Below are 22,029 nucleotides of genomic sequence, written 5' to 3'. Positions count from 1 at the left end.
AAACACCTGTCCAGGCAGGTGGTTGTGGAGCTGGCATTTCCCAGTGTCCAATAGACTCTTCTTCCCCAGCAAGTCTTTCAAGACCGCTTAGGTATTTCTTAAATGAAAATAAATGGATTTGATTATTTTATTTTATTTTTTTACATTTTGCGCACAATATTGTGAATATTAAGCTTTAAGTTCTATCCAAATTGGGATCTGTAGACTTTCATGACATGATTATAAAGATTATCAGCCTTGTGATGCTCTACTATGATGTAGCTTTATCTCAGGATATGGATCCTGAAACCGTGTCCCAAATTCTGTTGAACTAATTATTACAGTGCAGACAGCTTCTAAAAATAAACTTTCCTATTAGATACTATGTTCTGCAATAAATTTGCTCTTCAGAAAAGTTTTATTTTCCTCTTGAAAGAATAAAATTGATGGCTTTACTTCCTTCCCTGCAGCCCCCTAATATACCAATAATCACAGAATCACAGAATTGCCCAGGCCGGAAGGGACCTCCAAAGGCCATCTAGTCCGACCTCCCCGCAGTCAGCAGGGACACCCCCAACTAGACCAGGTTGCCCAGGGCCTCATCGAGCCTCCCCTTGAATATCTCCAGGGATGGGGCCTCAACCACCTCCCTGGGCAACCTGTCCCAGTGCTCCACCACCCTCACAGTGAAGAACCCTCTCCTCATCTCCAGTCTAAATCTGTTCCCCTCCAGCTTGAAGCCATTGCCCCTCGTCCTGTCACTGCAGGCCTTTGTAAATGGCTCTCCCCAGCCTTCCTGTAGGCCCCTTCAGGTACTGGAAGGCTGCTATTAGGTCTCCCCGGAGCCTCCTCTTCTCCAGGCTGAACAACCCCAGCTCCTTCAGCCTGTCCTCGTAGCAGAGGTGCTCCAACCCCCTGATCATTTTAGTGGCCCTCCTCTGGACCCTCTCCATCAGGTCCATATCTTTCCTATACTGAGGGCTCCAGACCTGCACACAATACTCCAGGTGAGGTCTCACCAGAGCAGAGTAAAGGTGGACCTGCTGGCAACACTTCTTTTTGATGCAGCCCAGGATGTGATTGGCCTTCTGGGCTGCAACTGCCCACTGCCTGCTCATGTCCAGCTTCTCATCCACCAGCACCCCCAAGTCCCTTTCCTCAGGGCTGCTTTCTAATACCTCATCCCCCAGTCTGTACTGATGGTGAGGATTAATCTGGCCCAGGTGCAGAACCTTGCACTGGTTCTTGTTGAACCTCATGAGGTTCACCTGGGCCCACCTCTCAGCCTGTCCAGGTCCTTTTGGATGACATCCTGTCCCTCTGGTGTATCGACACCACCACGCAGCTTGGTGTCATCTGCAAACTTGCTGGCGGTGCCTTTAATCCCCCTGTCTATATCATTGATAAAAATGTTAAACAGTATCGGTCCCAGCACGGACCCTTGAGGGACACCACTTGTCACTACTCTACATCTGGGCTTCGAGCCATTGAGTACCACCCTCTGGATGCGACCATCTAGCCAGTTCCTTATCCACTGAACAGTCCACCCATCAAATCCGTACCCCTCCAGTTTGGCAATCAGGATGTTGTGGGGGACCGTGTCAAAGGCCTTACAGAAGTCCAGATAGATCACATCCATAGGTCGTCCCTTATCTACTGACCAAGTCACTTTATCATAGAAGGCCACTAGGTTAGTCAGGCAGGACCTGCCCCTAGTAAAGCCATGCTGGCTGTCCTGGATCACCTCCCTGTCCTTCATGTGCCCAAGCATGGCATCTAGAAGGATCTGTTCCATGATCTTCCCAGGCACAGAGGTGAGGCTGACAGGTCGGTAGTTCCCAGGGTCCTCCCTTCTACCCTTTTTAAAAACGGGTGTGATGTTTCCCTTCTTCCAATCTGCAGGGACTTCACCTGACTGCCATGATTTTTCAAATATCATGGAAAGTGGCTTGGCAACTACGTCAGCCAGTTCCTTCAGGGCTCTGGGATGTATCTCATCAGGTCCCATGGACTTGTATATCTTCAGGCTCCTGAGTTGATCTTGTACCTTGTCTTCACTTACAGTCAGAGGGACTTTGTCACCTTGGTCTCCAACTTGTGTGCCATCAACATGGGAGCTAGGAGAAAAGGGGTTGCCAGTGAAGACTGAGGCGAAAAAGTTGTTGAGAACTTCCGCCTTCTCCTCATCTGTTGAACCAAGTTCCCCACTGTTGCTCATAGGGGAGGTACATTTTCTTTAACCTTCCTTCTCTGGTTAATGTACCAGTAGAAACCTTTCTTGTTTTTCTTTACATTCCTTGACAAGTTCAGTTTTAGCTGTGCCTTGGCCTTCCTGACTTCATCTCTACACATCCTGGCAGTGTCCCTATACTCATCCCTTCTTCCATTTCCTGTGTTGCTGCATCTTGCCCCTTAGTTTGACCAGCAGGTCACAGCTCAACCATGGTGGTCTCTTGCCCTCCTTGCCCATTTTCCTACATGTGGGGATTGAGAACTTTTGCGCTCTATAGAGAGCATCCTTAAAGATCTGCCAGCTCTGTTCTGCTCCCTTGTCCCTGAGGGCCGTTTCCCACGGCGTCCTATTTATTAACGCTTTGAAGAGCTGGAAGTTTGCTTTCCTAAAATTTAGAGTCCTAAGTGTGCTTCTCGTGGGCTTCAGACTCCTTAGGACAATGAACTGCACTAGGGCATGATCACTGCAGCCCAGGCTGCCTTCAGCTTTGACATCTCTGATAATTTCGCTTGCATTTGTAACCAACAGGTCTAATAATGCATCTCCTCGAATAGGGCTGTTAATTTCTTGTCTCAAGAAGTTGTCATCTAGGCACTCTAAGAGCTTTCTAGATTGCCTGTAGCCAGCTGTGTTGCTTTTCCAACAGATGTCGGGGTGGTTAAAATCCCCCAGCAGGATGAGGGCCTGTGATCGTGATGCCTCCTCAAGCTGGAGTAAGAAGGCATCATTGACAGGCTCCGCCTGGTCAGGTAGTAGACTCCTACCACAAGGCTCCCTTTGTTGTCCCAATCCCTAATTCCTACCCACAAGCTTTCAACTTGGTCATGGCTACTCTTTAGCAACAACTCTTCACATTCTAGCCACTTCTTTACATAGAGGGCAACACCTCCACCCCTTCTTCCTCTCCTGTCCCTTCTGAACAGCTTGTAGCCATCGATGGCCACACTCCAGTCATAGGAGTCATCCCACCAAGTTTCCGTAATTGCTACCATGTCATAGCTTTCCTGTAGCAGGATAGCTTCCAATTCATCCTGTTTGTTGCCCATGCTGTGTGCATTGGTGTAGAGACACTTCAGCTGGTCTGCTGGCCGTGTCACCTTCTTAGAGGGGCACTCCACTGATCCCCCAAGGCACTTTGTGGCAGCAACCTTCCGGTCTCCTATTACGTTAGGGGCTCTTGGTCCAGTTCTGCAAGACCTTGCCTTTGATGCAGTGTTTACAGCATGCGTTAGTGCAACAGGTTGGAGGCCCTTGCTGTCACCCCATCCTTCGAACCCTGATGTGTCATCCTGCCACTTGCCACAGACCATTCTGATCTTATCATCATCTCTCGCCTCAAGTGAAGTGGCAGGCTGGAGGCTATCCTTAGGCTCATCTGTAGTGCCCCCCTCATATCTAGTTTAAAGACCTGTCAACGAGCCCTGCTAACTCCTGCCCCAAAATTCTTTTCCCCCTCTGGGATAGTTGTATCCCTCCTGGCACTGGCAGCCCAGGTGTCTCGTCTAGCTGCCTATGCTCAAAAAACCCAAAGCCTTGCCGATAGCACCAGTCGCGAAGCCATGAGTTGATCTGCTGCCTCTTCCTCTCAATTTCCTTATTTGCAGTTGCCACTGGCGGGATAGAGGAGAACACAACCTGCGTTCCTGTTCCCTTGAGCAGCGTCTGAAGGCTCTGAAATCTCTTTTAATTGATTTTGGCTGCCTCCCACCCATTTCATCACAACCCACCTGAAACACTAACAGGGGGTAATAATCAGATGGATTTATTAGGTCTGGGAGTTTGTCCATCACATCCCTGACCCGTGCCCCAGGGAGGCAGCAGACTTCCCTGTGAAGCAGGTCGGGGCGGCATATCGGTCCCTCTGCCCCCCTCAACAGAGAGTCACCCACAACAAGGACCCTTCTCCTTCTCCTTTTGGTGCTAGTAGTGATGTTGTGTCTGTAGTGATGTGTACTTTCTGACTTCTCTAGTCTTGGCGTGCCATCCTCCTCTCCATCAGCCAGTTCCTCCTGCAGGACCCCATATTTGTTCTGCAGGGGTAACTGGGGAGCTGGGAGGAGCCGGGAGGGGACTCGCCTGCTCCCCCGAGCAGGGACCTGTTTCCATTCCCCCTCTTCTCTGAGATCTCCTCCTTTTGCTTGGGGACAAGAGGGGAGGGGGTCCTCCGATTTACATGGGGGCTCAACCTGTTCCCCTACTCTCAGGGAGTGGGCCCACCAGTCAGTTTCTCTCTCGCACTCCCTGATGCTCCTCAGCCTCTCCACTTCATCCTTCAGCTGGGCCACCAGGCTGAGCAGGTCATTCACCTGTTCACACCTGACACAGGTGTTGTCCCCGCTGCCCTCCATTGCCAGTGCCAGGCTCCGGCTCTCCCTGCAGCCAGAGGCCTGGATACCCGCGTGTTTGTGTGGGGCCTCTGTCTGGGTGCCCAACGCTTTCCTAGAAACAGCCTTCGACCAGGCAGAAACCCCAGCTGAGCCCCCCAGACTGACTGAACGTACCTCGTACTCGGGTAGAGGCGCAGGGCCCGGCCGCACAGGCTGCAGCTGCTGCCCCCGCCGGGGATGCTCCTGGCACGGAGTGCTGGCTCTGGGCTCTGTGACAGGGACATGTCCTGTCTCCCTGAGGCTCCTTATCACCTGGGGGCGCGCCCCGGCCCCCTCAGCAGCACCAGCTGACAGCCCCAGGGCAAGCAGAGGGCTTGTCTCGGCTTCAAAAAGCCCCCAAAAGAGCTTCTCATCGGCCCTTTTTGCTACAGATCCCTTCCCCAGTGCAGTCTTACCTGCCCTGAGGCTGGTCTCCGTGGCAATGGCCGTTTGGCACGTTCATGGGTATTTTAAAGTTCCCGGGGGTGGCGGCGGCTCTGCCCAGGCCCCCTCACCCTCAGCAGCACTGCCCCCCGGCTTGCAGCAGGCAGGCAGGTACATTTACTGGCTGCTTTTAAAAGTATTTGGGGTGAATTAAAGGCTTCATAAAAAATCCTCTGAGACAGGGAGCAATTAGATGTGCTTAGACAAAAGGCTAATAATCAGAAAGCTACTGGTGCTTGGTAGTGCAGGAATCATGGTGTTTACACATTCCTGCTTGTGGTGGGCTGCATTTAGCAAGTATATTTTTTCTGTGGTAATGAGGTGAGAAACAAGTGTCTTTGCCTCGTGTCATCTCTCTGGATGTCTCTCGCTTACTGCCTTATGTCTTTCTTCCCCTGAAACCTATTGCATCTTCCCTCTGCTTGTCTTATAGGTAAGTGCAGCAACAAACCAAGCCCTATTCTCGCAGCTTTAGTGGAATGCAAGCCCATCTTCTGAAATAATTTGTATGCCTTTGAAAACATCAACGTGAAAACCTCATTGGGAGTTTAAATTTAATTTAAATGTATTCAGTGTTTAAGCTTGTGATGAGGAGATTTCTCCTCACATTAGATAATCACAGACTTCCCCCAAATATTATTTAGTCCTTTTTTCTCCAAATATTTGTGTGTGATTTGTCATGAGTTTCTAGCACCTCGATACTAGCATATCTCTGTGTCACTGCTGTTCTTCTACTTCTCACGGGTAGCTTTCTGATGAGGATCCTTTTGCCTTTTAATTGGTGGAGGCTTTTCTCAGCATGGTAACATGAATGGTATGATTTGATATTTCTTGAGTTTTCAGCTCACCAATCCAAGGGAGAGGATAGAGCTTAATGAAATGGGGAAAACTGTCTCCTTGCAGCAACTCTACCTACGGAGTGGTTTTAAGACTTGTCATACTAAAGCTGACTTCAGAATCCCTTTTCACGTTGAGATTGTACTATGCTACTTTTTGTTTGTTTCTTCACTTTAATAGTGGTCCCAGTTTTTCTATGCTCGTAGCAGAAAAGATTAGGCATCTGTGATTCCTCTCCATTAGGGAATCATTCTTTGCAGATTTAAAAACCCCCCACATACTAAATGACATTGTTATCTATGTATGTGTTTGACTGTACCATCATGGCTTACATCTCTTAGAGAAGTCAGGTGTCCAAGTTACTTCAAGGTATTGCAAAATCAGTAAATAACAGTGCAGTTCACATTTCTTCAGTGAAGTGACCACACAAGGTCAGCATGATCGGAGATGTGCCTAATTACATCAGGAGAGTAATTTTGGGAGAATGCCACTCCTGCTAGGTCCAACACTCTCCTTTCCAAGAAATGTGTGCAGTGAGGTCCTTGTCAATAGGTCCAGGTTTACTGCGATAGAAGAGGATGGAAAATAGCAGATCTGTAAGATGACCCATCTGAGGATGATAAAATATATAGGCAACTTCAGACCAAACTAATGAACTCAAGAGAAGCAGCTTGGAATCATTTAAGCTAAATTATGTGGCAGATAGAAATTCATGGTAACTAATAATATTAAAGAAAGGAGACTATTTCTGGTGAACTGAGAAAACAAAACTTAATACTGAGAATTAACGGTAGAATAGATGTCCAAAAATTCCCTACAGATGTCTAAGATCATTTAGTTCCCCAGTAACTGTTTTTCTTAAAGAGTTAGAGCAGCAGACAGATCCTCCAGTAGTTAACACAATCTTTCCTTACCATGTAAAGAGCATATGGAAACTATAGCTGTCACAGGAGAAGGGGATGGCAGCAAACCACTTCTTGGCTGCATCTTTAGTTCTACTACATCTGTGCTTAGGAAGGAATTTGATTAATTCCCACAACACTAGGAGAAAGATCATTGTAATTACTTCTGTTATAGCAGTAGAAAAACTTGTGTATTGGAAGGTTACGTGACTTTCCCAAGGGCATGTTACAGGTCAGTGACAAAGGTGAAGAGGTAGACCAGAACTGGCCACTCAGGCTCCTGTTCAAGATTTCATTAGGCCAAGCTCCTCCTGTTTGCATATTCCTTGCCTGGAAAACATGTGGAAATACAAGGTATTACTAAACTTGCAGTATGAAAGCAATGGCTGGCAAAATTGCTAATGGTGCACTGGGACAGGCTCAGAGCTGACACTGCGTCTTCCTCATGACAGAAAGCCAGGTAAGTGTTAGCAGAAGCTTTGGGGAGAGAGAGACCTCTCTTTCTCTAGTAGAGGTCTCTTGATTGTATGGTTGTGCAGTTGGCCTTGTCAGGTAAGATGCAAGTTGACGGGAGCATCTTCTGTATGTACTCTTCCACTCATTTCCAAAATTCATGTCAGCATGATGCTTCCAACACAGCCGCCTCTCACCATGATTCACCAGCTCCATTTAGATACTCTTTTAAGTGAACACAGACATCAGTCCCTCAAACGTTATTTTTCTCTTCACAAAGGGCAATGGTTTCTTCTGTCCCCCTTTTATTTTGTGATTGGAAGCGTAAATACGTAAAGTGTTTGAACAAAACAATCTTAAGTTCATCTATCAGATGCAGAGACCTGATCTGACCAACTTCAGTGAGAGCTTGAGGCGATGAAGATACAAGCTCATCTCTCCCTAGAAATATGAAAGAAAACAGGATGTTAAACATGAATTAAATAGAGAACAGAAGAGGGGGATATCATGATGCTGCAGGATACATCCTTGGCATGCCCACATCTTGAAACATTGCATGCAGTTGTATTTTCATCATTCAGAAAGCTTCAGAGATGCCCACAGGGATGGACAGCCAGGGGCATGGAGTGGCTTGTCAGCAAGGGATGACTAAATAGCCTGGGATTCTTCAGCCTGGAGGAGACAGCTGCATTGTATTAGCAGTCTCCAGCAGTATAATCCTCTCTCTCAGCACAAGAACTGGGAAGCCCAATAAAGCTGTTTGGACTGATCCAGAAGACGAAAAGAGGAGAGGTCTGGGTAGAGGTAATACTGAAACTTACTAACTAGTCTGGCCTGCATGGGGGGAAAATTCCCCTAAAAATCACCCTAAGGGGGTTCTTGTACATAGTTTAATACAATCTTGCATCTTTTTGATGTGCAGAGCCCTACCCTGTATTCTTTCCTTTTGCATCCTCCTGGTAATGAACTAGTCGTGCATCTACTATAAAAAGAGAGGAAAATATATTAATTTTTTTTTCTTAAGTGTAGATTTCCAGTGGCCAGCTGAATCCTTCCTCAGTAATTAATGCCTGAGAGCATTTTCTTTAGTACTTACTTAAACTGAAATAACTTTGTTGTCTATTACTGTAAAGCTGCATTTTGATTCCGTGAGTGTGTGTTGCCGCGGTCGGGTGTTGCATTGCAGGTATTGACTGGAGTTTGGCAATGGGGAAGCATTGCAACGAGTCGCTCTGTACCGAGACCTTGCAGATGAGCCTCCAGTTGCTGCACTTCAGCTTTGCCATTAGGGTCTTCCACCACTGTCAGTGGGGAGCTGCAGCCCAGAAGCCAGAAACATCAGGGAGATCTAATTCAATTTGTTTATGTGTTTATTCTGTCCAAGTCAAAACACAGAGCAGCAAGCCAACATCTTTCCTTGTTGCCTTGAAAAGCTTCTAATGCTATTTCGGCAACTAGTGTCATACTTCAAGAAAATAAATCCTTTTGACTTTGTTATTCAACTCAATGCTGTGTACAGTACGTGCATAAGTTATTAAGTTATTTGCTAAATGTTTTATGATGAAGATTATGTAAGTAATGAGCTTTTACATTTTGGCACCAGAGAGTAACAGAACTGTGTGTAGTACTTTGTAACTGGATGTAGGAAGGAAGCTCTTCTAAGTCCTCTGTAATGACATACCACGGCAGGAAGATGCGTCTGGGTTAATTTGCAAATTTATCCAGAAAGAATGTGACAATGAGCTTTATTTATTTTTTAGCAAAACTTTTCCAAGTCTCTTAGCTCAAAGATAAGATCTTAAATCTTTACAGAGGCCTGAATAAAATCAGATTTTCTCAAAGATGTTTTCAGCTTCTATCGACTTTAATGCCCATCACAGAAACTAGTGGGCTTTGCCAGAATTACATATAATAAACATTGCTCTGCCTATAGCATGGAAACTGTACTTGCAGTTGTGCTAATAAGAGGCACGTATATATTCTATGTCATTACCTAGAATGATTACAACGTAGTACTGGAGTGTACATGTATATTATATTTTTTATTTGGACTTTATTGACTAATTTCCTGGAGTTCTTTGTGTCTCTAATTTCCAAGCATGTCCAAAATCTGGAAAATCCTGGGTATCTTTTGTTCCTTGCTGGAAGGAGTCAGTCTGTTGTGGTGGCTCCACAGAGGTATTTAACACTGCTCCCTCCCAGGCAGAACTGGGAGAAATTCTCCAGCTGATATATGGCCATTTTGAACCATTACAAGACAAGCTTTCTTTCCCCAGGCAGGTGCTGATGTAACTGTTGAAAGAGTTTGGATGGTGAAAAATCAGGTTTTGTCTCCTCCTTTATTTTTACTTGCTTATAAATGTCATATCCTGTTCTTCCCAGGGCGAAAGCTTAGCAGAGGTTCATATCTTAAACTAAGATGTCATTAATTTTGAAGCAAAGGCATAGATAGGATGAACCGCAGTGAGCGGCTTTTCGGTGGTGTGTTGTGTGTGGGCATTGCATGTGCTGCAGGTTCAGGAGACCAAAATGCTGCGTGCTGTCATTGTACACATCTTCAGGGGCTGCATTGCTTCCAGTGGCATCACCGAGGAAATGACTAGACTTTTTCTTAAGAGTCACCTTCTGCATTTGCAATCTGGTCATCCAAATAATGAGACTGAAAAGTTATTTTCCCCATTAATGCAAATACAAAAACTATGACTGTAATGTCAACGTACACATTAAATCCACCTGCAAGCTGGACGCTCAGCATACAGGCTGCAGAGAACAGCATGGAGCTCCTCAGCTGTGTGTAATACAGTACAGGTTAAGAATAAGCTACGGAATTGGGGACGGAGGATAGAGGTTTGTTAAATCTAAAAAAAAGAATTATATAATAAAAGGAACATAAAAGATTATTGCTTTGGATCAGGGATTTTATTGGTAAAAAGTGACCTGAGTGTATAAATAGGTGTAACAGGGATCAATTTAAAGGGAGAGAAAGCAAAGATAGTTTTGCAGTATGCTCCTATACCAATGTCCTGCAACAAAAATGCAAGGTCTCGGCCAGTTTGGGCCGGAGGAGGCAGGCGCTGTGGTGCCAGGGGGCACGTGCCTGAATGCACCAGCTCTGAGCACAGCCCTTTCCGCAGCGCCAAAGGAGTGTTAGCCCAGCAGCTCCAGCACCGGCTAGTGTTTGGCAAAGGTCCCGTGGAGCATCTCCCCTGGTTCCTCAACCCTTCTCTTTTCTCACCTGCCCTTCCTCCAGGAGACAGGAGCTGGTGGTACTCTGCATGATGCAGTTTTGTTGCTCTGTTGATAGCAAAAGTTGATTTGAACGCAACATGCAGTGCTGTAGGAGATCGCTGTAAATGCTTCTGGTGGAATTTGATGGAGGTTTTAATTTAATAGTGAGTGGATTGCTAATGGTCTTGTTGAGAGCAGCTGGTGGACAGGTGCTCAAGCTTAGTTCTCAAAATAATCAGAAGCTTTATAAAACTTACTTGTACTTTTTTCCCCCAGCATCTTTTTTTTCCACTCCAATCATCTGCATTTCTAAGTACGCCATTCCTTCACGTGCCACAGACTTCAGATATATCTAAAGAAGCTTTCTGCTAAGCCAGCTAGGACCGCAGGGATTTGAAGTAATTATTTAAGTTGTTATGGATGTTGCATAGGCGCAGGAGTGAGCATTGCATGAGATCCAAACAGCGTTATTCCAACAAAAGCTGAGCATAGTAAGAAAATGAAAAGTATATCGCAACACATCACTGTGGTTAGTAAGTATTTCAGTGCATGTATAGGCATGGTCGCGTTTTAATGCTGCCTTTTTAAAAAAATCTCCAACTGTTTGATAAGGAACCTGAACTTAAAAATGAAGCCTTTCTTGTAACCTCTGCTCCCTCCCACGCAAAGGCAGAGGCAGGAACAGCCTGCAGCTGGAAATGGTCAGCGCAGCGGCAAAGGGCCAGTGCCATGGCTTGGTGTCAACCTGGGCATGGGCGGGTTGTCTGAAAAGTCTGTCCGTTGTCACCACTCAACCAGAGAGCTCAGGGCAGCAGCTTTTTGCTCCCAAGAGCAATAGGAAAGGTCTCCGCAAGCCTGCCAAGGAAGAAGCAGTTGCTATCCAAGGAGGCTTCGTTGTGTGAAGGTTACGATAATGTGCTGTCCTGATAATTCATCTCCTGAACAAACCCATGGTAACACTGTCAGCTGTGACAGTGAACTGTATCTCCAGGTACTCAGCTCAGCTGCCTATTCTGCTGGATGAGCGTCTTATACTCTCTTCACTTGATACCTAGGCTAAAAATATCTTTGTTGCCGTTTAACCACAGAGTTTCCTTTCTAAGTTTTAAAATAGTGGTGATCAGTAGCCACTTACAACACTAATCGCTGACAACATCTGATTGACGCATTCAGATTTTCTGTCAGCGTATCAGTTGAGTCAGGTGCTGCAAATACAATCTTAAGCAAAGCAGTCTAAGGAAACAGCAAAACCTTTTGGAGGACAGCGTCAGGGTTATTGAGGGCATAGCTGTGGAGGAAGCATCTAGACACAGAAATAAAGTACAGAAAAAATGAAGAGGGTGGAGAGAAACCTTCCTAGTCAAAGGCCAAGTTGAATACTAGAGAATTACAGAGGAGGTTTGTGCATCGGCTTATCCATCTGCTGGAAAATAAGCAACACCTGCCAAGATCCATCATAAATTCATCAGATTTTCTTAAATCCATATGTTGGATGAATGAATCTGATGAAATGTTCTGGAAGGTGGGAGAACAAGAGGAAAGGGGCTGGATGGTTTTGTTTCTCTTTGTGCCATCCATAGCAGGTGTGGATTAGGAGTTGGGTAGGACTGGTTTTGTTCCCAGGAGAGGAAGCTAAGGTCCTGAAGACTGGGGGTGGCTGAGCAGTGACAAAAGATAGCTGGTTTCCTCCTGGGATGCAGGGACATCTCACTGTTCAACCTTGATGCTCATTCTTTGAAGAGATGAATGGGATATTTTCTTCACAAATACGTTGAAGCAGTACTGGTACTGAGGCAGTGTGTAAGCCACACTTGCTGGCAAAGCTTCAGCTGAAGTTTGCTTGCTGAAACTCCAGCAGAGAGGAGTAGAAGGTAACTGTAGAAGTACCTTTTCCTTCCTGTAGTCCTTGTGGATGGATACAGAGGGGCTGTTCCATCCCTTGATACAAATCACAATTATCCTTCAGAGTATTTTCCCTTTTCCTGGTTTCTGACAGCCCTAGCAGGGCTGTTGTGCTGAGCAGAATCCACCAGTCCCATCAGACACACCTGTGTCAGACCTGCTTGCTAGGAATGGCTTAAGAAAGTGCTGAAAGCAGGCCCATACAGAGCAGAAGTTAACACTGAATTGGGAGGATACTCTAGAAAAAACTCACAATGCTCAAACCAGGCTCTAATAGTATTCCCACCGAAGCTAAAGCTGTTGGATTATTTGAAGAATAAGGAGTTTTAAGTAAAAGTAAAAGTTTAAGTCTAAAAAGAGTGATCTTTTCCTGAGAAAAGAAACTGAAAGTCCAGCATCCATGGATTTTGCTGCTTTAGTAGTGCTATCATTCCTTAAAAGTACTGCTATAGGATTTTTTCCTTAGTACATTGATGGCTGGTAATGTCTAGATGTCTCTAGATTTACGGTTACCTTGGCCATACCTAGTAAGCAATTCTGAACATACCCGGTGATAGCTGTGTGTGGTAACACAAACTCTGTCTGTCTGTTTGTTATCTTCCCTGGAGCTTCTCATTGTTAAGATGCAACATCCTCTGTGCTGCCTAGCAAGGCTGAATGGTGAAACAAAATAAGAGTGTTATCCCTCTCATCACTGGAAGTCTTTCAAACAAGGATCTCGATTTGTTTACCCCAGTTTGTCCACACATCCTTGTGTGCATGCAAGAGCTAGGTACAGGCATCCGGCTGACCTCTGAAATCATGTGTTGACTTGATAGGGAGGTAGGTATCCACAAACTTGTAGGAGCACTGAATTAGGAATAGCAAAACTTTCCAAAAGAAGTATTATTTTAAATGCATCTCACATTGTAGCATCTGCTTTTCCCTGCAGTTCTGAATGTGTTTTCTGCCTATCCCCAGCAGCTCTGACCTGCAGTGACAGCTACATGGGACTTTGTGTGAAATTACGGGTAACATATCTGCATCAGTAAGCATAGAATGGTTTAGTTGGAAGGGACCTTAAAGCCGCCCCAGTGCCACCCCCTGCCCTGGGCAGGGACACCTCCCACCAGCCCAGGTTGCTCCAAGCCCCCTCCAACCTGCCCTTGAACCCCTCCAGGGATGGGGCAGCCACAGCTTCTCTGGGCAACCTGGGCCAGGCTCTCACCACCCTCAGAGTGAAAAATTTCTGCATAATATCTAATCTACCAGACTGACCTGAATCTTTTACCAACACATCGTACCTCTTCCTCATTTCTGCTTGCTCAAAATTGCAGTTGCAAGTCCAGTCCTTGCCGGAGCCTCTGACAACTGCCACAAGGTGGTGGGGAACGGTCCGGGTGCTCCTGCAGCACCTTTCTGCAGATAAAGGTTCATATTGCCATCCCCTCCCTTACTTGCTGGCAAATGACTAAACACCCAGGGTTAAACCTTGATCGTCCATGTGGGTTCTTGGCCATCAGAGCAGCTGGGTTTATTTTTGCTTCCCTGGCCTCTGTGATGGTAGGCTGGGCTCAGTCCTGGGCTCCTGAACGGCATGGTGCCCGTGTTCCTGGCTGCCAGCTGAAGCCTTGGCTCTCCTCTCCCTTGCTGGCCCTAATGGGATCTCTGGGTCCTCTCCTTCCCACAGGCAGCGAGGTGACATTAAAGTACTGGAACAGCAGATAAAAGGCCCTTAATATATTTATTGAGTGTTACAGATAAGTAATCCACTCTGCTGTCAGTGTCTAGAGAAACAGCAAATAAAGTATACATGCCCCTTGCTTTGATGTGATGAAATCTCCAGAGGACGTTTACTCCAGTGGCGTTCACAGTGCAGCTGCAGCTGGAGCTGAGTTTTTCAGTGGAAAATATAAAAATTTCATGCCTTTATGCATTGCTTTGAAAATATTGTTAGGGCTGATTCTTGTATGCTGTACAGTTCCATGGTATGAAAGCTGGGTTTTTTTCCAAAATGTTATTAAAATCATCTTAACCGTTTTTGTTGGAAGGAGAAAAATTAATAGTTATTTTGTGGTTTCATACACAGCATTAAAACAACAATCTGGTTTTCATTTAAACCAATAGAAGTATGGAAACTCAAGATGAAGTCTCTCTTCATGTCCTTAGATCAACTTGTTGGCCTTGCTAAAACGTGTAATGGATGGAGCAGGGGAAAAACCTCAGTCTTACAACTCACAGCATTGTTTTCACATACTGTTCAGCTTTTTTGTTGCTGAATTTCAAACTTGACATTGCTTTATCGCCTGTCTTCTCATGCTATAAAAACTTCCTCGGTTTTATAAATTTGCTGCAGTTTAGAATCTAGCGACCGACAGACATTATTTTTTTAAAAACCTAAGCCATAATTAAGCACTTTGGTTAGCAAACGTACATCAGTAATTGAATTAATACACTTGTAAATTTTGAGATGTAGACCTGGCTGTGTGGGACAATGGGTATTAGTCATTTCTGGCCTATGTTGTGGTGAGAGATAGAGCAGAGGCACCGATACAGCCACAGCACGGGAAGCATTGGCTGGTCCCAAGGAACCAGCCCAGCCCCCTGTGAGCTGGGCGTCCCTGGGAGAGGGCCCCGAGTACTGGGGGATCCCCATCCCGGGGGGTGCCCCGACTCGCCCAGGGGTGGCTCCCAGTGACCTGCTGCAGCTGGTCGTGAGTCCAATGCAGGCACGTGTGGGGTGGCCAGCATCGCAGCGCTGCTCCTCTTCCCAGCCTGCTGCTTCCCTTCCGGCTCTGGTTTACTCAAGGAAAGGGAGAGGACTGAATCTGGAGAAACTCCTCCATGTTTCTGCCGTTCACTTCTCCCTGGTGAGCAGCCTGCAACCATCCCTGCAGGCACTGCGCTTGCTGGGCAATATAGCCAGGTATCCTTAGCCTGTGCGTTATTCCATCTTCCCAAGGCTTTCTAGAGCGACTTCTTGCCGAAATTGTTCCTTCCCGTGGGGCTGTGAGCAAGCCGCCCTCGCTGCTTAGAGCCCTTGGATCTGTTAAGTCACAGCTCCGTCACTCTGGCTGCTGCCCGCACCCTGGGAGCTGCCTGCCCTCCCCCTTCTTCTCTCTTCTAGGAGGAGGGTTTGGTGCTTTCCTTCATCTGCTTTCCTCGGCAGCCACCAGCCAAGCTCCGTGTCTATGTGTACGCTTAAAACTGATAAAATTGTAACTTAGCTCTGATTAGCACACTGCTGTCCAGCATCCCTCCATCCCCAGTCACCCCTAACACCTTCTGAAACTTTACAGCTCGTGAAGACAGGCCCATAAAGCAATATTAAGTCTTAAACGAGGTAATTCAGAGCCAACTGGCCGGCTCGACTTCGGCAACGCTTGGCATCGTGAAGGTCATACCTGCTGAAGTGCTCCGTGTAATAAACCATTTGCCTGAGCAGACCCAAGCCCGCGGGTCCCTCCCCTCCCGGCACAGGGGCAGCGTGGTGCCGCTCGCCTCCGGCTCCGGCTCCGGCCCAGAGGGGTTCCCACGGCGCAGAGGTTTCTGCCTGCTGAGCTTCGCTGGGGGGGTGGCTTTGCAGGCTGGAGGAGGTCTTGTTTGTGTTTTTTTTTTCCCCAAGGGAAAATGAGTTGCCAAAGTAACCTGAACAAAGAGTAGTGTTTTGGATGGGATATTACAGCCTAATATTTATTTGTGTGTTTATAGGAATTTTATATTCTTTTGAAGCACAGCAAGTATGTGTAATGCATTGTGATTATTTATTGTAGATGTAAGAAGGGGGTCTGGTGGAAATGGACATCTCCAAATCCAGCTGTGCAGAACCCTTACCTGAAAGAGGACAGGGAGGTTTCTGGACAAGATCTGTCCCCTGTGCTGTGTGGCTTGTGTCTAGCAGCAGCTCTGTTCCCTGTCTGGACTGTTGTGGTCTGCCAGGAGGAACTGGGACAAGCACTGCTGACTGAAATTGCTAACGTTGCTGTTCCAACTTGGCAGTAAAGAGCCCCCAAGACAGTTCCCGGATTCTGGCACCGAGTGGCTGTGCTGTGAAATTCACAGCTTGAGCGGGGAATTAGCACAGAGCAGGGAACGTTTCCAGCCGGGCAGGATGTGCGAGGTCCTCTGGTGCTGGCATCCTTTCCTCCGGGGCAGCCCTCCAGCCCGCCCTGTGTCCCTGCTCAATCCCCTCCCTTCCCTCCTCCTCGCAGGCCTTACCGGCTGGTGGTGCCACACCATGAAGTCTCCCAGTCCCGGGGGCTGCAGAAGCTGGAGAGAAGCTGTGGGAGAGGGGAAGGATGGAGGAGAAGGGACATGACAGCCTACAGGAGGCTTGCAGAGCTGGGAGAGTTCTGCCAGCGCCCAGGTCAACACGAAACCTTTCAGAGGCAGGAGAAGCCGGGATGAAAGCCAGTGCCCTGCTGCGGCCTGGGGCAGCCCCCCACCAGGCTGCTCTGGAGGTTTGGCATGGAGCCCTGTGCACCCAGGAACCCTGGGCTCCAGGGGAACAGCCTGGCCTAGAGGAAGGCAGAGCAAGCCCAGCCAGGGTCCTTGGTACACTGTGGCTTTTGGAGCTGGCCGGCAGGGCAGCACGCTTGGACAGGGGGTCTGCATCATGTCTGGAGTCCAGGGGCGAGATGGGAGCCACTGGTTCCTCAGCTGGTACATGCACAGGGTGAAGCAAGAAGAAATAACCTTGAAGAGCAGCTCTTGCAACCACCACTCTCTGGTTTTCTCTGGAGCATGTTGTACGGGGTGTTCTTCTATAGAGATGCTCCATATTCCTCCACGTGTGTGTGCTGCAGAAGCCCATTCGAGGCAGTAGCACACTGACGGCATTCTCCGTGCTGAACTGGTGCTAGGTCTCGGTCACAGACCAGCGGTATAACAGATGGGAACCCTACTGTGCCATAACTTATGTGGAGGCAGCTTTAACGAGGGAAAGTGACAGCAGAGGGTTGAGGGGTCTTTGACCCAATACTTGGAGTTCCTGAGGTTCCTGAGGTTCATGGAGCGGAGTGGATCCTCCTTGGAAAGATCTAGGTGCTGGGACAAGGTGAGAAGCAGCTAGGTCCTCTCAACACCTTCTCAGAGAGTGGGCATTGGTCTGGAGAGGGAGAGGAAGCATCTTCAAACCCCATGGTGCTCAGGCAGTCCTGCCCTTCTGGACAGGTCTGTCCTCTGGCTTCCTCTGTCAGGCAGCTCCACCACCACCACCCTAGTGCCAGATGCCTTATTTCCCCTCCTTTCCTATCCCCCACTTTTGTGGGTTGGTCAGTGTTTCTTTCTGCCTTCATATTTTCTCTGTTCACCAGCATATTTGCCTTAAAATTTGTGAGGAGGGCATTTAAAGGTTTATTCTGATGCAATTTGAGATGGAATCTGACTTGTCATCCTCTGGTGTGCTGGTGGTTAGGAAAGGTTAGTGTTGGTATAGTTTTGGAGGTTGTGGTGGGGTGGGGGAGACCAGCCAGGAACCTCAGTTAGGAGAGCACTCTGCACGTGAGGTCACCATTTCAGGGGAGGAGGCAGAAAGCAGCCTCTGAAATCAGTCTTCTCCAGGATGCGCAGAGGAATCCCTTAGAGACATCACCAAAAAAATATGCAACTAGAGAAACAACAGGATGGGGCAGATACCTGTGAGTAGCCTGGTGGGTTTTCAGGTGAGAAATTGTGACTGCAGACCATGCATCTTCCCATGGAAGGCACCTGTCTGTGAAAAGGGGACTCGATACTCTTGGTGAACCTTGGTTCACCAAGGCTTCTGAGACATAGTAGGCTTCATGGCTTGCTTACTGAGCCTCTCAGAGGACACTGAATAAGGACATAAGTTGTGTCCATGCACAGTTTGGGAAGCCACGTGGAAATTTTGCACAGAATAGACCAGTCATGACAAGAAGTTTGAACTTGGCAGCTGTAGACTTGCACAGCTGAAATGGTCACTCCTAGTTTGGTAAGAGCTGGGGTGACACCAGGGTTGGCTCAGGAATGACATGCTCCCCTGCTCATTGTCCTCTGCATGTAAATAGACTCCGAACACTGGTAGCTTTGATGCTGTTTGAGAAGGGAGTATATCAGAAGTGGTGGGAATGGACCTTGGTGCAGAATGGTGGTACATAGGCTTTACAGGTTTAGTGGCAGCTGTTGCAAGGACTTTTCGGCCTGACTGAATGTGCTCTCAAATGTGCATCCTGCCAGTGCTGCTGGACCCCCACCCCTGGCCAACACTGCGTGACTCAGTAACACCTGTGCCATGGCACCATGCATGGAGTTTGATTTATAGCCCTGGTTCCTAGAGTTCCTTTGGCACAGCAGGAAATAGCAGTTCCCAGAGAGAGCACCATGTGCTGGTGGAGTGAGTGTGAGATGAAGCTGTCCTGACTGTAAGTTCTGAGCATTAGTCATGACAGCAAGGTCAATCACGTGAGCGTTTTGCTTTGAAGTGCACTACTTGTGGTGGCGTGGAGGTGGCTGTGGTGTGGGTAAGGTGTGCAGAATCACCCAGTCCCACCAGCTCCAGCTGGAGGCACCAGGGTGGGGGTCTCCAGCCTAACACTGCTTCCATGAGGTCCAACACTGCAGCTGCAGTAAGTTGTTCGGGGCTGTGTCCGGGTCAGTCAGGGCAGTTCCCAGGAATGGAGAACCCCTGTAGTTGACCATGTTAGTGACCCTGCAGAGAACCTTATCCCATTTGTTGTTGTCTGTCTTGTACTTGGAGGGCATGACAACTGCAGAAAAGTGTCCGGATGTGGCTTCACTTGAAGAGGAATAATACCATCCCTTGACCAGCTGCATACTCTCATGCTGGGCTGGTTGGTCTTCATTGCTGGGTCTTTTGGCCAGCTTGGTGTGCATGAGTCTACAGATGCCTCTCACCTGCGTGGAGAGCTGTCCCTCCAGCCCATCCCAGCCTGACCCATGCATGGTGCTGGTCTGTCTTGGGGCAGGACTTCTGATGAATTCCTGAAGATACCACTCAACACCTGGCTTGCTGCCTGTGGGAAGTGGCATGGGGGATGTAGCCATCAGCTGCTCCTTTCTACATACAAGATGTTCATTGTGCTGGCTGAATTTTGTATAAAGTAAAGCACCTTGTCTGTTGTTCTTTTGCCTCTCGATATCAAATCTCCAGAAAAGCTCAACGGAGCTGTGATTTTGTCTCAGCACATCCTGTTCCAGCTTGCAGCAGTGTTGGCCATCCATTCAGTCGTGCAAAGAGAGATGTAGTACCTAACTCCATGATTAGTCGAACTGTTGTATTTTTCTTTGGCATGAAATAAATTTGTATTTGAATGCACAGTGAGGCTAATGCTACTTTGTGCAGCTTTTTATGAACATTATAAAGTTGAGGCAGAAAGCAGATCTTACTGTAATTGGAAGATAGAAAAGTTAATAATAGGGAGGAATGAATTCATACCTGCTCTGAAAATTTCTAAACTGCTTTAAAATACCTTCAGCTGAAGGAGCTAAACTTCACTACGCACCCCTTCTGTGCTGAAGTGCAGAGTTTTCTTCCTCTATTTGAATTGCAACACAGGAGTTGCAGGGCTATTTTCCCCAGAGAGTGAAGAGTCCCTATGTTCATTTTGTTGATGTGTGAAGTCATTTGAGTTTTTTTAGAGTCGTACAATCATTTACTTCATGTAGTAGAGGCAACCCAAACTTCTTATTGCCATTTATTCATCCTTTGAGAAAAGATTTGGAAAAAAGTCACCAGTCATTGAAGTTTCAAGTCAGAGACAGTTAGCAGAGAACTGGGAGATAAACTGCCAACACATGGGGAGGGTTGCATGTGAAGGACATACTCTACATAATGCGCCATTAAAACTTCATAAAGAGATGTCCCAGAAAAAATATTACAAAGCACTAGACTTAATATTAAATTCTTAGTTTTAGCAGTCCGGTCATTTTCAGGAAGGAATAATCAGCTTAACCACAGCATTCACCCATTTAATGTTCTGAGAGCAGAGGGATTGTCTGATTTTTCTTTTTCTGTTCTTTTTTTTTTTTTTCACAGTAATTAATGAAAGTCAAAAGCAGCAACTTGAATCTGCAAGGTACTCCTCCCGCTACGCTCTGGGACTTTTCTATGAAGCTGGTACCCGGATAGATGTCCCCTGGGCTGCACAGTACATCACCGATAATCCCTGCATACGCTTCATCTCCATTGATAATAAGAAACGCAATATAGGTCAGTGCTCCCATTATTTCCCTTAAATGCAGTGACAATAGAGGGTGTAGATCATGAAAAATGCTGTTTAATTGAGTGTTGCTATTCTGAACAGACGAAGTATTTAACTCCAAGCCACAGTGGATAGCATTTAATGTCACATTTGGCCTCTAATAAAATACACAATGAAAGCAGGAAGATCCTCAGAAAATCACCACCCAGCACATGGTTTACGTTACTGCATTTATGAAACCAGTGTCAGGGGATTTGAGACATCAAAATGTTGCTATTCCAAGAAAGAGCTGGAGTTCCTTTGTTTAAACATTGATTCACACACATGCCAATTTATCTCCCATCATCCATTACAACTCCTGTTCTTTCCACTAAGCATGCTTGGAAATAGTAATGAGTTATATAATTGAGACTATTCAGTCTAATTCAGAGTTAGCCAGTGTGCTTTTATAATCATGGAAAATCTTTGAAATGGTTGCTCATAGTACGGCTGCTCAGTAACGCTTGGAGAACATCCCACAAAGCAGACACTTCTCATCTGTTTCTGGAAGATGGCAGCTGAGTAAGTAGATGTTTTATTTATTAAATGTAGTTCATATACCAAGAGCATGTTGGCATAGAAAAGCTTGAGAAAAACTGCTAGCATTTGAGTTTAATCAAGTTCCTTAGGAGCTGGAAACGCTTCATGGTTCTGTTACTTGCTCGCATTGCGACGATGACCAGGTTTAACCACATCGGTCGAGCAGGGCTACAAACCTACCCACCTTTGTGGCCACCTGCAAAGCACTGTGACTCATTGTCACAGAATAAGGAAAGATTTTCTTAATCAGCTGCTGCCTAATACATAATTATTAAGTATTACCAAATTCACTGCACTAAAGCATGTTCAGATTTAGACCTGGGAGACTTTTGTTTCTAGTCTTCCTCGTTCAGTCAGGATTCATTGTTTTCTTCCTGCAGCCTGCAGACACCAGCGATACGTGTACCTGCTGAGCAGGGCAGTGCAAACCTTGCCCTTGTATCTACATGTTGTCACCGTGCTAGAAAACAGCCATAACGTTGGGCGTGCCTTTCCTTCCTCACACCAAAACCATGCAATTTAATGTCATAAGCTGTCATGAGGGAGTATCATAGTATAGCAGCGGCCCTGGTGGCCAGGACCTCTGAAGATCTGTTCTCCAGCTCCTGCTCGCAAGCAGGCTGAACTAACACAAGGTCAGGGCAACCGAGCCTTGTCTAGCTGAGATTTCAAAGGACAACAGGATGGAGATCCGCCACCAGGACTGGCAACCTGTCCCAGGGCTGCACCTCCATCGGGGGAGGAAGTGTTTCTTTGTCTGCAATCTGAACTTCCCCAGGCTCATCCTGTGGATGTTGCCTCCTGTTTCAATGTATGCCTCTACCAATTGGAGTCACAGTCATTCTGTTTGGAAGGGACCACTGGAAATCGTCTGGTCCTACCCCTATGCAAGGTTTGACGTTAGATGCAGCTGCAATGTTAGATCATGTTGCTCAAGGCCCTGA

General features: G+C 46.9%; 1 protein-coding gene across 2 annotated transcripts in view; it reads left to right on the top strand.

The window, feature by feature from the left end:
* The window catches only part of RNLS (renalase, FAD-dependent amine oxidase), a 93,233-nt gene that overhangs the window by 47,988 nt on the left and 23,216 nt on the right, over positions 1 to 22,029 (top strand). For both annotated transcript variants that reach the window (XM_014966654.1, XM_014966653.1), the window contains exon 4: positions 20,341 to 20,514. In XM_014966654.1, the coding sequence (XP_014822140.1) occupies positions 20,341 to 20,514 (174 nt within the window). The remainder of the gene's footprint in view (positions 1 to 20,340; positions 20,515 to 22,029) is intronic.

Source organism: Calidris pugnax, unplaced genomic scaffold, assembly GCF_001431845.1.
Source record: "Calidris pugnax isolate Ruff unplaced genomic scaffold, ASM143184v1 scaffold53, whole genome shotgun sequence".
NCBI lineage: Eukaryota > Metazoa > Chordata > Aves > Charadriiformes > Scolopacidae > Calidris > Calidris pugnax.
Note: the sequence above shows the minus strand (reverse complement) of the source record. Positions and strands in the feature narration are given on the sequence as shown.